Genomic DNA, 17,076 nt, shown 5'->3' on the forward strand with positions numbered 1-17,076 from the left:
TATCGGAAGCAGGCATTATGTCTTTATTCTCCATTGTGTTTCTAACACTTAAAATAGTGCCTGGCGCATTGAATAAACGAATAAATGAATAGTAAGTACTCTATCATTAGTTAAAAATTTTGCAAGCAAAATTTACAATGCAAATCTCCAGTCATGATTTTTCATTTTAATCTGTTAAAACTGTTAGACAAAACCAAGGGCACTGAGAAAGTTATAGGGGATATTTGTAAGCAGCTAGCTTTAGTACTCAAATTACATTTAAGATTTAAACGAGGGAGGAGCTGGTTAATGGAGCAGGAAGAGAAATGCCAGGGAATAAGGAAACCTGGTATAATCTGGGACAAAATTCTTCGGGTCTCAGTATTACCTCACAGAAACTTTAATGAACTACAGAAATGCCACCTGGCAAAGAGAATTTGTTAAAGACAGACAATAAAATGGTCAAAACATGAATTTAATTATTTTTAATAGAAATGTTGATTTTTTAAAAAAAATACACAACCTAAGACTGATTTAAAGGAGGGAAATTATACAATTCTCAGAATAGGTGGCATATGAAAGAATATCTTACTCATTTGAAAGATACGAAAAATTCAGACCCAGTGACATTTAATAATTACACAAAAACAAATAGGATCAGGGCTATAAGCAAAACTTGAGAGTTTGGAAATTCAACTCAACACTACCTACAAAGTTATTTTAACTCATTGTTTTATTTCTCTAGGAGTACTTAATTAACTTTCTTTTAAAACCTCTTTTCTAAGCACTTGGACGTGAACAAATTTCTCTTCAAATGGGCCTCTACAGAGATACTATATATATAAACTTCTAAGAAAAACAATGAAAAACCTTCAATGTGTTAAAATATACAATACTGGTGACAAAGACTTTGTTTATAGTAATTAGCAGAAAGAGGTGCTTAACTATTAAAGCAGAGAATATAAAAAAGATAGCTACGATTATAGAATTAAGCTATTTCTTAGATATCTTAAAACATCTTAAAGAGGTGAATTCCAAGTGACTAAATACATTATATCACAAATAGTATTTTCTTACAGTTACTAATAAAGTAAGGCCTTCATAGGAAGATTATGTTTAAGTCTAAAATTCTTTACGAGATTACCTAAATTCAATAGGGCTTAAGGGGGATACTTTCACTCAATTAACTAGTCCCCACATCTCCTGCAACGCTGTCACCATTTGCTATATTTAAGAATCTCCATTAGAATGGATCTTTATAAGTGAAACTCTTCTGTTATGAAAAATGCTGAAGACATTTTATTAGTGTTTTGGATATTTATTTTAAAATGTTAGTTTAAATCTATCTTATTCTGGATGGAAAATAATTCTATTCATTGCCTACCTATTAAACAATTCTCCCATGATAATAAAATAAACTCAGAATAGATTTAGGTGTGTAATGACAAGCTGCTGCTTTAAAAAGCAATCAGGAGAGGAGGGGGAAAGAATAAGCTCTATTCTTTCTCCTCCTTTTCTTTACTCTTAATATTCTGATAGGCTACTGTTTTACTACAATACAATCCCAGACTCCCAGATCCTCCTTTGTTTAAATAATTTAAATTGATTTACCCTCTGAAACAGAGAGTCAGTGCTAGCCTTAAACTACCAGATACTCACCGAGTTAGGGTAGTTCAAGTAGCAGATCTGACAAGGCATATCCTGTGCTGATGACCTTGTATTCATCTGGCGTGTTCGAGACTTTTTACTTGGATTAATTACATGACACTCAGCAAAGAGCTTCTCCAGGTTTCCATCAAAGTACCTGCATTATTTAAACAGAAAGGATGAGAGCCCAGCAATAGCACACTGTTAGAGCTCTCCAAAAACCTGATTTCTATAGGGAACAGCAATGAACTGAATTAAAATAAACCCAGATCATAACCTTTTTGGCTCAGAGGAAAGGAGGTGTATGGCTACAAACTGTAGCAAAACAGAGGGGGTGTGTGTGTGTGTGTATGAAAGCAGATTAAGTTTTTTGTTGCTATTTTGGTATTTTTTGTTTTTATCCTGAGAAGCTAAGCTATTAGTATTTGAACAGTACTACAACTAAAACTTAAGAACGAAAGTTGTACTATCTCTACAGGTACCTTAAGGAAGAGTAATCGTATTTTAAAAGGCTAGGCTAATATTTTATACAAATCATTTTATTAATAATTTTAGTTATACCAGCTTAAATGTATTAGCAAGTAAACTACCTACAAGCATTGCTTACCCTAAAAATCACTTACATGTGTCTCATTCTACAAAACAAATTTCATTTCTAAACATTTTTAAAAATAATTTTTAATTTACTAGCAAAGAGGAGGAAAGAGGAAACAAAGTGTATCTTAAAATGTTCTTATATCAAATAATCTATATACTTAGCTTTATATAAAATGTTTCTAAATGTACAGAAGTAGTTCACTAAGACATCAAGAGCATGGTATGCCACGTACTATCCACAGAGTTTCAACTGAACTTCAAATTTCTTGACAGACAGTGGCAAATACTAAGCACAGTATTTCCCATTAATCCAGATGAGACATGGTTGCTGGCTTCCCAAAATATCGTAATAGAATATTAAAAATAGAGGGAATGTAGAGAATATTTAGAATAAAGGGAAAAGCAACAGAGAGAAAAACTCTGAATCAGTAAACTAACAAAAATATTCATGAAAAATCTGGTCAATTACTTTTTAGCCTAGAAAGCCTAGGTTTCAATAACTGCAATGTTCTTTGCATACAAACAAGAGGTTCTCAAGTTAAAAAATAACTATTATTTTTAATGCAGGTCTTGTTCAGGTTTTGTGTCAAAGCACTTACTGTATTCTCCAGGAAAATCACTCAGATGAGAAAAAAATCACATCACTCTCCCAAAACTAATAAATATCTCTTTATACATAACGACAGAATGTTTCAATGATCAAATCATTAATCAAAATGTCAGTACATTATAAAAGGGGAACGCAAATAAAGTTGTCACTGATGACTCAGCTCATCAAAATATATAGAGAAAATCAAATGCTTTCCTCCTAATTATCTCTCAGAAAAGCTAAGATGTCAAGTTTTACTTGAAAAGTAGAAAGCATATTAAGCTAACATTAAATATGAACAGGGAAAGCCATTAAACACCTTGTTTTTAGAAAAGATATTCTTGCTCAAAAGAGACAAACTTCTGCCATCCAAATTTAACTACATGAAATTAGTAACTCCTAATACTTTGGTGATCATTCTAGACACCATTCTATGCATACACAGCCAAAGAGACATGTGTCTATAATTTCATCTAAATAGTATTTACTCCAGATTTATAACCTCCAGTAAACAATATGTTAAGATATTTTTGTCAATGAACATTAGTTTTCATCATTGCATAATATTCCACTGTAGGAATGTACTACAATTTACCTAATCAGCCTTACACTAAAGGACATTTAGATGTGCCACACACAAATAATTCTAGATGAAAATCCGGGCCCATCTGACTGGGGGAAAGAATCTAGACTTAACTTGCATTTCTTTGTTAGTGAGGCTGAATACCTTTTTCTGTGAAGCTCTTACTATTAATTTATGAGTTCAGTATGTCAACAGAAAGGGTAACTGTCTCACGGACTTCTTTCTCCGCCTGCCCCTCCCCGCCCCAGTTTCTAATTTGCCCTCAACCTTGTTTAACGATGTTTAACTGCCACTTTTAATTTTCATGTAGGCATACTGATCATGCAACCCTGTTGTGAGTTCTGGATTTCATATTAAGCTTTACAAGATCTCAATATCTAAAGATTATAAAAATTCATCCATGATTTATTTAGGCTTAAACGGTTTCCATTAAAACTGTTGAATTCACAAAGAAATTATTTTTGTGTAAATAAGGAATAAAGCTGGGATTCCTTTTTTTTTTTTTTAAAGATTTTATTTATTTATTAGAGAGAGAGCACAAGCAGAGCAAGCAGCAGGCAGAAGGAGAAGCAGACTCCCCACTGATCAAGAAAAGGAGCCTGATGAGGGACCCAACCCTAGGACCCCGGAAAATAGACCCAAGCCAAGGTCAGTGGCTCCACGCAGGCATCCTGGAATTCCATTTCATTTTAATTTAAATGGATAACCATTTGCTGAAGGGTGTTTCAATTACCCCAAACACTTCCACCTACCTTTAGGTCTCAGCTTAACCTGCAGTTCCTCCCCACTGCAGCCCCGAAATTAGGTAAGGTTTCCTGTATAACCTTCTAGTGGTACTTTGTACTCCTGACAACACTTAATCATATAATCAACTCTGTAATCACCTAATGTTTTCTCTGTTGGGGTGTAAACTCCAAAAGGATGACCTAATTATTGCTGTAGCCCCAGTGTCTAGAGGAATCTTATTATAATCATTCAATTTTTTTTTTTTAAAGAGTAACTGACTTAGAGTAACTTCTTAAAATAATCCACAGTAACAAATCTGTAAACAAATTTGCTTTAGGCATATTTCAGACTATAATGGGGTTATCAGCTCCTTGAGCCACTCTAGAAGCCTTCAGAGAACTTTCAAATACTGCAGAGGTAAAGAAATCAGGGGATTTAAGAATCTACTCATACTGTCGGGCACAGTTGGCCTAGAAATCTTTTCCTTTTAAGTTCCATTTTACAGAAATTTAACATTTTAAAATTTTGTTTGTTTTTATTACCTACATGGTCTACCATGACTCGGTAATAGTTATTTGGAAATACTGAAACCTAATTTATTTTCACTAAACATAGAGTCAGTACTTAAGTCTGTTTTTTAAGTTGTCAACTTATATATTGAGTGTCCTTATGTTACATAACCCTACACTTAACCCTCCAGTTTTGGTGGGAAATCCCTGCAGCTTTTCCTCGTTGATTATCATTTTATGTAATTGTTTCAGTAATTACATATATTGTTTCTACATTATATAGCCTTCCTTTCAAGATGGTGAAATTTCAATGGTGAAAACTGTTTTTTTTGTTTCTTAACCTGATTACCTAATTACTCAGACTTAACTCAAATGCTTACTTTTGCCAAAATGTGCTGCTGGCACTCCCCTCCCCCCAATATTCTTTTTTTTTTTCCCCCAATATTCTTTATATTGATAGCATCCATTTCCTTCTGGTACCTGTTGTTATTGAAGTCTGTAGTCAAAATAATTTTTTTAAAGATTTTTATTTATTTATTTGACAGAGAGAGAGAGAGATCACAAGTAGGCAGAGAGCCTTATGCGGGGCTCGATCCCAGGACCCTGAGATCAAGACCTGAGCAGAAGGCAGAGACTTAACCCACTGAGCCACCCAGGTGCCCCTCAAAATAATTTTTCTCATTTTATAATTAAAATCCTTTTTCAATTGGCATATATATATATATATATATATATATATATAATTGTTTTCTTTCTTCATTCTTGAAATTTAGTAGTTCTGTAGGCTTTATCTTAGCATTCAACTTTCGCTTTTGAAATGCCGTTCAGACTGTGCCCTGCTGGAATTGTACTCAGTCTTTGTTAATTTGTCCTCCCTGTCCTCCCTGTCTAATTCTTTGTCCTTATCCTGTCCTACGTGTCTCTCTTTTCCATAGTAACTGCTCTGTTTCTTGCTGTTGCCAATGTGGTTTTAAATTGTGTGAGATTATTACTTGTCCCTTTTTTCTTGGTTTCATCAGCTTCCTTTTTATTTTGTTCTGTTGTTTTATCAATTCATCTTCGATGCCTCATCTCACAGTCTACATTTATTTTAATTTCCTTAAGAGAACAAAGAAGTTTTTTCTAATTATGATAATTTTATTAAGGAATACTATGCTCAAGAATATGTGTGGATTCTTAACTTCCATACTTTACCTGCTCACTCATCCTCCCTCATGTGAAACAGGCCAAAATGAAGAGACTAATTCAGTGTGAAGCACTGCTGTCCAGGTATCTAGTTCAACCAGTTAAGACCTATTTCTCTCTGCTTCAGTAACTTAACCAAACAGCTACAAAGCTTATCATATGACATTGCTTCCCTCCCTTCCTGCAACTCTTGCCACCCACTCTTTTGAGAAAACCATTCCTTTGATGAAAATGAAAATGAAGTGAAAAGAAAAATAAGAATAGCAGTGTGGTTTTTCCTTCAGTGCAGTCTTTCCTCAGTCAGGGAAGGGTAGAATTAAAGTAACCCCACCTCATCTATCACACGGCCTAGACTTCTCTAGATTACGACTGTTAGAAGGGCAACTGGAGAGGTTTCTAAGTAGAGATTTTAAAATCCTCTTCTCTCTCTAGGGTTTTCTGTTCATTCAACATGTTTGCCAAAACACAGTTAAACAAGTAGGCACTTAATTAGCCAACTTTCCAAAAGATCTAGATTTTAATTTTTCATTTTACTTGACTTCTAGACAGAAATATACCAAACAATTTTAATGAAATTTTAAGGCACTAACAGTTACTGCCTGAGAACGGTGTGTGATTGTGGGGAAAGGAGACATGGCCGGTAGGGTACATACAAGGCTATTGTTTCTTTTTGAATTCTGAATGACGGTGGCATCACTGTTTGCCACTTCAATACTTAATTTTGTCATTTGGAGTTTATTATCTTAAAAGCCTCTACATCTTCACACTTCATAAAAACACCACTGCTGAATAAGTACTTATTTTCACAACAGAATCAGAAAAGCAAAAAGATTAAGCTAACTTAAAGTTATATAGTGTGCTTTTCTACTGTATATTCCGAAGCTGTTCAGAGTTCAAGCCTCCTTACAGATTTTTTTTAAAAGATTTTATTTATTTGAAAGAGATCACAAGTAGGCAAAGAGGCAGGCAGAGAGAGGAGGAAGCAGGCTCCCCGCTGAGCAGAGAGCCGGATGTGGGGCTCGATCCCAGGATCAACACCTGAGCAGAAGGCAGAGGCTTTAACCCACTGAGCCACCCAGGCACCCCTCCTTACAGATTTTTAATGTTCCCATTACATATTTATAACAAGTCAATTATCTAATGCTATATAGTCTGAGAGGGAACAAAAACACAAATACATGAAAATGTATACAAATACATTATGTCTGTCCATTTATAACATGCATGTACACACATTTCTATTTCTAAATAGCCAAATCATTTTTGTTTCAATATTTTTTTTTTTTAAGATTTTATTTATTTATTTGACAGATCACAAGTAGGCAGAGAGGCAGGCAGAGAGAAAGAGGAGGAAGCAAGCTCCCTGCTGAGCAGAGAGCCCCATGCGGGGCTTGATCCCAGGACTCGGAGATCATGACCTGAGCAGAAGACAGAGGCTTAACCCACTGAGCCACCCAGGCGCCCCTGTTTCAATATTCTTGTGTGGCATTTTATGGATACCAGACTTCAATTTCAAAAGGCAACAGAATAGTCACAATTGTCCTTAACTGTGTATACCTTAACTATAGTTCTGATAAAGCACTAAAAAAAGGTCTGTAACACCAACATCTCTACCAGGAATTGTGATTTCAACTATTCTTTGGGTCCTATTAACCTCCTTCTAATGGTGTAATTTTTCTACTTTTAGAAAAGGTATACTTGGACAAAAATGTCAAAGGAGCAAAGGAACAGTTTAAGTTTGTTTAAATCATATGGATGAATAAAAACTGCAATTATATTTATGAAAAACAAAAATAATAGGGTATGAAAAGGAGTCTTACTGAAAAGGTTCAGTACAAGTGGACCACAGAGTAAAAAATACACTAGGACAGAAGGCTTTCCCACATGTAAATATTAGTTTCAAAGCTTAATCCTCATATTTCATAGAAAGAAGCCAGCAGATGCAATATAGTATAGCAATATAAGCATGCTATTAAATAGTAAAGCCAACAGTTCTTTCTCTTCCAGGGAATGCGACTAAAACTCTGGAGCAACAGTTTTCATTTAAAACCCTTAAAACTACTAGACTTTTAGAAAACTGTTACTTTGGTAAAAATTTATATCTAAAAAGGGCTCTTCAAGTAGAATGTGGTTTTTAATGGTATTCTTTCAAAAGAAGGACTAAAGTTAGAATGTAAAATGACTGGTACACATACGAACCTCTACCAGGTAAAGTTCAGAATTCCAGAGAACTAAAACTTATGGATAGAAAAGGACTTAGGGTTAGAAAATCTTTTTTCTAAGACAACTTTTGGGCCTCATAAGAAAAAAGATCTAATGAGGACTTACACATGTCTATAAGAACTTGTTTTAACACAGACCTGTACCCCTGGGGCTAATAATACATTATATGTTAAAAAAAAAAAAAAAAGAAAGAAAGAAAAAGAACTTGTTTTAAAAGTTTTGTTGTTTTTCTGTGCTAATCTAAAAAATAAGTTTAGTTCTCATTTTAATATTAGTATATTATATGTGGTTTATAGCTAAATAAATATTATTGGTCATGTATTTTTTAAAAATGCTTTTTGAGATTTTAAGACTTTCCTCCTATGAGAAAAATCAACCAATTTAAACAAACAAACAAAACAAAACAAAAAAAACCCCACACGATCCTGAGCTTGCCTACTGCTGAGCAAAGACCACTTGACAAAGAAGCTACTAAACAAGTTGCAGTACAAAAATTTTATTGCATTTTAAATTTTTTTTTATTTTTATTTTTTAAAGATTTTATTTATTTATTTGACAGAGAGAGAGAGACAGTGAGAGAGGGAACACAAGCAGGGGGATTGGGAGAGGGAGAAGCAGGGCTCCCCTGAGCGGGGAGCCTGATGTGGGGCTCGATCTCAGGACCCCAGCACCCCAGGATCATAACCTGAGCCGAAGGCAGACGCCCAACGACTGAGCCACCCAGGTGCCCTGCATATTAAAAAAAAAAAAAAAAAAAAGATTCCATTTTTACATAGTCTCTACACCCAACATGGAGCTTGAACTCACAACCCCAAGATCCAGAGTCACATGTTCTACTGACTGAGCCTGCCAGGCTCCCCATTATTATGTAATTTTAAAAAAAGTTTTTATTTAAGTTCCAGTTAACATACAGTGTAATATAGTTTAAGGTGTACAATATAGTGATTTAACACTTCCATTCAAACCAGGTGCTCATCATAACAGACACTCTTTAATCCCCATTGCCTATGTCACCCATCCCCCCACCTCCCCTTTGGTAACCACCAGTTTGTTTTCTATAGTTAAAAGTCTGTTTCTTGGTTTGCTTCTTTTTTTCCTTTGCTCCTTTTGTTTCTTAAGTTACACACGAGTGAAATCCTATGTAGTTATCTTTCTGTGACTGACTTACCCTCTCTAGCTCTATCCATGTTGTTGCAAATGGCAAGGTTTTACTCTTTTTTATCATATTGTATTACTTTTGAGAAACTTTCTGCCATTTGTTCCTTCATACTTTATCCTTTTTGGTTCTGAGCCATGATGAAAGCAAGTATATTAAGAAAAGAATCTCAGCAATACAGATGGAAGATAACTCCTTCTAGGCCTGAATTAGCACAATTGTAACAGAAACACAATAATCTATGTCATCTTCCCAAAACATTCCCACCCCATTATAAAAAATTTCAATATACTAAAGTCAAAAGAACAGTAAATTGAACTCCCACATACCTTTCATCCAGCTTTAAACATTACCAACATTTTGCTAATCAAAAGGCTTTTCTGAGAAATACAATTTTATTCCCATACGAACTTTTAAGGTAGATCTGAAACTCTGCCAGACATTTTAAGAAGAAACTAATAACTATTCCCCTCACAGGCAGTTATCCACGTTCCCTGGCTTGATCAGGATTATTTCAATTTACCAAATTCTTCTAACCTAAAGCCTCTGAATATTCAAGAACATTACAGTATCCAGAACTTCGTAAGTTATGTATACATGTGCGTTCTCCACACACACTTCCCCGCACCTGAGGAAAAGCTTCAAAGCTTTTATTATTCTCTCAAAAGAGACTATGGCCCCCAAAATGACAAGGACCAGTATTATTTTCTAAAACGATTTTTTTACTTCAAAGAAAACAAAGACAGTGGCTTCTGTGCTGTGCCCTCTGTCCAAATATGTGCATGCAAGGGAAATGTCTACACCCTCTACTCTGCTCAATGGTCTTTTCCACTTACTACACAGGAGCAGCACAACTTAATAAATAAAAGGAAACAAACTACTTGCTTCATGCAATAGTGGATCTGATTCCAACGGGAGAGAAATATGAAAAATGCATACAAAATATTTTAAAATGATATTTTATTACTTTGATAATAATGTCTCAATATATTTAATGGAAGTCCTCAGGTAAAATCTAGCTATGCTAAAACTAAGAATAAGGAATCAAAATACAAAATACCATATATTTAATATCCATTTTTACATAGTTCCCTCACATATTAAGTAACTATATATGGGAACTGTGTTGGTCAGTCACTGTGTTAATGGCCATGAAGGAAAGAGATGGATAGCTACTTCAATATGACATGCTAAGGGTACAAGAGGTGGGAAAAGAATGCTAGTTAAGTATAGAAAATAGCAAGTAACTTCAAGAAGTTAAAATGACTTAATAGTAAATGTGTTAAGAATTCGGAGATTAAGGAGATCGTAGGGGCATCAGTGGGTTGCATAAGATATGGAACTGTACATGATGTTTACATCTGTGAGTATAACCCCAGAATGAAATATGTGCTCTGAATTTGTATAAAATATAGCTCCTGAGAAGACTGAGGCCTGAACAGTCAAGGGCATCCTGACAGAATATAGAGAAGTACAGACATACAGAATAGAGTGAAACTATGGAAGGTTTTCAAAAGCCAGACGGTATAGCTTTGACATGGTAGGAATCAGAAAGGTATATTGCAGACTGATAAAATGAGCTGACATGGTCAAAATTTAGGACGGATATGATATGATACCCAGAAAGGCAGTGAGGAAACTGTCTTGGCAAAATGTTGCTTTACTTGTAGGTAACCAAAGGTACTATGAATCCTAAAACAATCCAGAAAACAAACTGGCCCTTCCCTTTTAAGGTCATTCCTTTTATGTGTACACGTGTGTTTTTTATAAAGTTATTTTTGTTGTGATATAATGGCAATTCTACAAAAGCGCATAAATATCAATGGGCAGCTTACAAATTGTTATAAAGCCAACACCTGTGTATAACCAACCCAGAACAAGAAGTAGAATTCAGCTAGTGCTTCAGAAACACTCCAAACATCCCTTCTCGGTAACAAACTCCTCTTCCCCAGAGACATAATCACTGTCCTATTTCTTTATAGTTTTACCACCTAAATATGCATGCTAAACAATACGGCTTAGTTCTGCCTGTTCTTGAATTGAATATAAACAAAATCATACAGGACATACGTATTTAGAGGTCTTCCTTTCAGTCAATATGATGCTTTTTAAGATTCATCTATGCAGTCAATTGCAGCTCTAAGTTATTTTTTTTTGCTGAAGTTATTACAGAAATACACCGTAATTATCCACCTATTTATAGACCTTTGGGTTGTTTGTAGGTTGGAGCTATTATGAATAATGCTGCTATGAGCACACTTAGGACTTTCAATTTAGATGTGCATATTTCTTTCTACTAGGTATATACCTGGGAGTGGAATTACTGGGTCAAAGATATGTGTCTAAATACTGGCAGTAAAACATTTTTACAGGTCTTCCTAAATTAACTGTAGACTCCTTTGGATTTCCTATGTACACAATACATATCATCAGTGAATACTGTTTATCATCTGCTTTACAACTATGATACTTTTTACTACTGGCCAGAATCATCCGCAGTATTATGTTGAACAGAAATGAAAATAGATATCCATGTTTTGAACTCTAACAGGGAAATTTTTTCAACATTTCAGCATGAACTATAATATCTCCCAAAGGTATTTTTATAGATTTACTAGATTAATAAACTTCCCTTTTATGCCTATTTTCCTAATGGCTCCTTTTTAAAATCATGAATGATGACTGACTTTTAGGAACTACTCACTTAAATCTACTGAAATGTTTTTCTCAATAAAATCTGTTCAAGTGGGGCGCCTGGGTGGCTCAGTGGGTTAAAGCCTCTGTCTTCGTCTCATGGTCCCAGGGTCCTGGGATCAAGCCCCGCGTCAGGCTCTCTGCTTGGCGGGGGGCCTGCTTCCTCCTCCCTTTCTGCCTGCCTCTCTGCCTACTTGCAATCTCTGTCTGTCAAATAAATAAATAATGATTGAAAAAAAAAAAATCTGTTTAAGAGACCACAGTGAATTGTTTCATGTTAAACCAACCTAGGATTCCTGGGATATATCAGAGTTGTCTGGGTTAATTTCCTTTTTATGTATTATTGAACTCATTTGCAAGTATTGTGGGGTTTTATTTTTTGCACCTATGTAAATGAGAGAAATTGACAAGTATTGTTTCAGTTGGGTTTTGGAATCAAAGTTGTGACAGCCTTATAAAGATGGGGGGTCCTTGTTTTGTTTTCTAAAAGAATCCAAGGTTAGAGAATATAAGGTTGGAGTTAGTGTCTCATTAAGTGTTGGTAGAACTCTCCAGTATATCCATCCGGACTAGACTTTTCTTTACAGAAAATTTCACTTTACAGTGATAGCTCATATAGGTTTTTCTATTTATTTCTCAAGTCAATTTCGGTAAATCACAAGTTTCTAAGAATTTATCCATTTCGTGTAAAATTTCGAATTTTGACACCATTATCCACAATACCTTAGAATTTTTTTTAAAGTATGGGCAGGATTCAAAGTGACATTCTTTTTCATTCCTGATATTAATTATTTGTGCATTTTTTCTTGATTAATCTCACCTGGGTATCAGTGTTAATCAGTCTTAAAAAAAAATCTTCTGGCTCTTTGAGCCACTCCACTATACATTTCTTTGCTGTTTTATTAAATTCTGCTGTTATTTCCTCTTGTAATTTCTTTGAATTTATTCTGTTGCTCATTTCCTATTGTGATGCATCTAGCTCATTATTTGAGACTTAAGATGAAATCTTAGTTCATTATTTTCCTTAAATATCCTGGAGTTCCCGAATCAAGTCTCCGGAGCTGGGCTCCCTGCTCAGCAGCGGCTCTGCTTCTCCCTCTCATGTTCACTCTCATTCTCTCTCAAATAAATAAATAAAATCCTTAAAAAATTATGCATTTAAGGTTATAAACTCTACTTCCTAAGCACAACTTAGACTACATTCAACAATTTCCTCCTTAATATTCAAATCGCTGCTTAAATAACATTATGAATATTTGAAACTTCGAAACATTGATATAACTTAAAATGTTGACCTTAAAAGAATACAAAGTTTAGTTACAACATAAAGGCATTTATGGTAATTAAGAGATGGTACTGTTTATGAAAACATTTTCCATGAACACAGTATTTTTTTTTTTTTTTTTAAAGATCTTATTTATTGGGACAGAGAGAGCACAAGCAGGCAGAGAGAGAGGGGAAAGCAGGGTCCCTGCTGAGAAGAGAGCCCAATGTGGGGCTTGATCCCAGGACCCCAAGACCATGACATGAGCTGAAGGCAGAGGCTTAACCCATTGATGCACCCAGGCACCCCTGAACACCGTATTCTAAACTGGCATTTGTTTTTCAACCTACTGAGGTATCATCTTACTATTACTTCTGCTACTGCTGTTAAGTCAGCTGTTCTCTAAAAAGAATATATGTACTTTCTATATATTTTTTGTCTATTTACATAAAATATATACACAAATTTTCACTCTTTGAAAGGAATCTTCCTTGCATCTTGCTTTTATGACTATTTTCCCTGTTGATTCTGTAGTTTTACTATGTTTTAAAATGTGGATTGAAATGTGGATTTCAAAAAAAAAAAAAAAAAAAAGTGGATTTCTTTTCACCATATATTTCATGAAATCTAAAATGCTTTGGTACTGAAATTTCATGATCTTACCAGAAAGTGAAATGGGAAAATTTTCACTTAAGTCAGTATTTCAATCTTGCTGGACTGCAAGGTGCCATCAATTGAAAGATGAATTCAACTTTTAACCAAAATAAAATATCTTAGAATCAGTGAAATAGTATTTATTATGCATGGGAACTGTCAGGCTTCTTAAATTCTGGGCATTTTTTTTCTTTCACCAATCTGGAAAATTATCAGCCATTATACTTCAAATACTTCAAATACTACCTTTGGCTCATTCTCTCCTAAATTCAGTAAGATCTTCTCACTATATCCTCTACATTTCTTATCTTCTCTTCTGCACTTCCATCTTTTAGTGTATGTGTAATTTAGATAATGGTTTAGTTTGATCTTTTAGTACCTTAAGCCTCTCCTTAGCTTTGTCCAGTCTGATGTTAAATTAAGTCACTGAGTTAATTTTGCTTACTTTCTTTAGTTATAGAAATCTTTTTCGAGTCGTTTTCCTAACTTTGCTGGAACCAGATCGTGCCTAACAGTCTCACACTTACACCTGACTTATTTCAACAGGTGCTTTCAATGTTTAATTTAACACTGGTACCATACTTATATGAGTTGCACATAAAGAAATGGAACTATAAATTGAGTACATAAAATACAATAAAGTAAAAATAAATTAACAATAATAAAAGAAAAATAAGAAAATCTTTTTCATATGGTTAAGATAGCTCATACTGGGGCACCTGGGTGGCTCAGTGGGTTGGGCCTCTGCCTTCAGCTCAGGTCATGATCTCAGGGTTCTAGGATCAAGCCCCGCACTGGGCTCTCTGCTCAGTGGGGAGCCTACTCCCCCCCCCACTCTCTGCTTACTTGATATCTCTCTTTCTCTGTCAAATAAATAAATAAAATCTTAAAAAAAAAAAAAAAGACAGCTCATGCTTTCTAGTTTCTTGCTGATAGTATATCCTATTGATCCAGTTCTGACAATTCTAATATCTGGAGTCTCAAGTTGTTATGTTTTAATTTAAAAAAATAATTTGGAGAAGTAGTTTGAGGCCTTAATGTTCTAGAAAAATGTCCCTAGAAGACATTTTTATTTGTTTGTGTCAAGTGCCTGGGTACATTAACAGTCTGGGACCATCTTAATCCACATTCAAGGCTTAAGATTTTCTGGGGCATACATGACATGAATACTATCTTTAATCTTTAGAAGAGCTGGTTTACCTGACCCTCATTCTTGGTGGGTCTAAGACTCCAACCCCCACCCCCCACTAACCAAATGGCCAATAAAAATCACAGCCACCTGTGTGTAAACCTGGCAATTCACAGACCTGTACCCCTGGGACTAGTAATACATTATATGTTAATAAAAAATTAAAACAAAATATCACAGCCACCTTAGCTACTCTGAGTTACCTCTCCTAGATCAGAATATACTTCCAGTGCAAAGCAGACTGGAACACTTGGCTCATCTCCCTAGTTTTCCATATTCTCTTAGGCCTTAACCCTCTAATTCCTATTTTACTAATACTTTGATATTCTTGATTTTTTTTTAAAAAGATTTTATTTATTTGAGATAGAGTGAGAAAGAGAGAGCACAGTGGGGGGGGGCAGAGGGAGAGGAGAAGGAGGCTCCCCAATGAGCAGGGAGCCCGAAGCAGGGATCAATCCCAGGACCCCGAAATCATGACCTGAGCCAAAGGCAGACTCTCCACCAACTGAGCCACCCAGACACCCCAGATATTCTTTATTTTTAAAGGATGTTTCAGTATTGGAGCGCGTGGGTGGCTCAGTGGGTGAAGCATCTGCCTTCAGCTCAGGTCATGATCCCAGGGTCCTGGGATTGAGCCCCGCATCAGGCTCTCTATGGGGAGACCCTGCTTTTCCCTCTTCCTCTTCTGCTCCCCCGCCTGTGCTTTCCCCATCCCCCTCTCAAGTAAATAAATAAAATCTTCAGGAAAAAAAGAAAAAAGATGTTCCAATATCAAAAAGATTTCTCTACTATATTTAGTGGATAGAATGGCCCAAATTACCAGAAATTTCCAAGAGTCTCATATATTCTGTCACAGTTCAAACTCCAGCTTAACATCTCTTCCATCCACACTCTGCTTTCAATCAGCCATCACTATCCTAAGTCAAACCAACATTTTTCTTTTACCTGGGTTATTAGAACAGTTTTCCAATGGGTTATCCTGCCGATGGAGAATCAGCTCATATTGTCATTAAATTTTTTTCCTGCAATAATGCCCTTAAATCACATTTCTCCACAAAACAACCTTAAAACCTTCCTACTTAATAGGAAAAAAAAAAAGCCAAATTCAGTTGCTTAGAATTCAAGGTCCTCCACAGTGTGCTTCCTATTAAACATGCCCCATCATTTTCCTTCTATCTTTCATGTACTCCAGTTGCTCTAAATCTCATTACCATTCAACATAGGTTCCTTAAGCTACCCCCTTTCCCCAACTTGTTTCCTGAAGTGCCCAGGTTCCCACTCTGCCTGCTCTCCCAAGCCCAATCAAATGCCATCTCATCAACAAATCCTTTCCCACCTGAGCCAGAAATAACCATTTATGTATTCCCTTAAAGCTTTATCTATAAGTACCTTAAGGGTAAAATGGTGTATGATACATGGTTTTCTGTACCTTCTCATCATCAAACCTCTGGTCAATGTCTTTTACACAGCTGATATTAAAAAACATTCTTGGAATTTATGAAGTAGAAGATAGCAGGGAGACTAGGAACAACAGAGTAACTTCAGGTGAAGTAACTAAAGGAGAAAATTGCTCCAAGTTCATACACTAGGAGGTGGTGGAGCAGAGATCCTATGTTCTTAACCACTACAGTTTAAGACGGTACATTTACCGCTTTTTTTTTTTTTTTAAGATTTTATTTATCTGACAGAGATAGATCACAAGTAGGCAGAGAGGCAGGCAGAGAGAGAGAGGGAGAAGCAGGCTCCCTGCTGAGCAGAGAGCCCGATGCGGGGCTCGATCCTAGGACCCTGAGATCATGACCTGAGCCGAAGGCAGAGGCTTAACCCACTGAACCACCCAGGCGCCCCACATTTGCCGCTTTCTATACATGCTCCCTGATAACACCTCAACTGTTTAAACAGTAAAAACCCACTACGCTATAGAACAGTGATGAATGCCATCATAAAAGCCTGGTTTGTGACAAACCAAATTTACTCTCACATCCTAGAAGTTAACTGTGAAACAATGTATTATTAGTGGTGTGGCTAAGAAAATTTCCATACCATCATAATAACATACAAGTACTCGTTCTAGTAACTAT

At 35.6% G+C, this 17,076-nt stretch overlaps 1 protein-coding gene across 1 annotated transcript in view; it reads right to left on the reverse strand.

Annotated features, from left to right (window-relative positions):
* Nucleotides 1-17,076, reverse strand: part of LOC111153169 (ariadne RBR E3 ubiquitin protein ligase 1) — a 112,287-nt gene that overhangs the window by 39,382 nt on the left and 55,829 nt on the right. The window contains exon 3 of the mRNA XM_022511996.1: nt 1,639-1,783. Coding sequence (XP_022367704.1) covers nt 1,639-1,783 — 145 coding nt within the window. The remainder of the gene's footprint in view (nt 1-1,638; nt 1,784-17,076) is intronic.

Source organism: Enhydra lutris, unplaced genomic scaffold, assembly GCF_002288905.1.
Source record: "Enhydra lutris kenyoni isolate GAN:26980312 unplaced genomic scaffold, ASM228890v2 scaffoldscaffold31, whole genome shotgun sequence".
Lineage (NCBI taxonomy): Eukaryota > Metazoa > Chordata > Mammalia > Carnivora > Mustelidae > Enhydra > Enhydra lutris.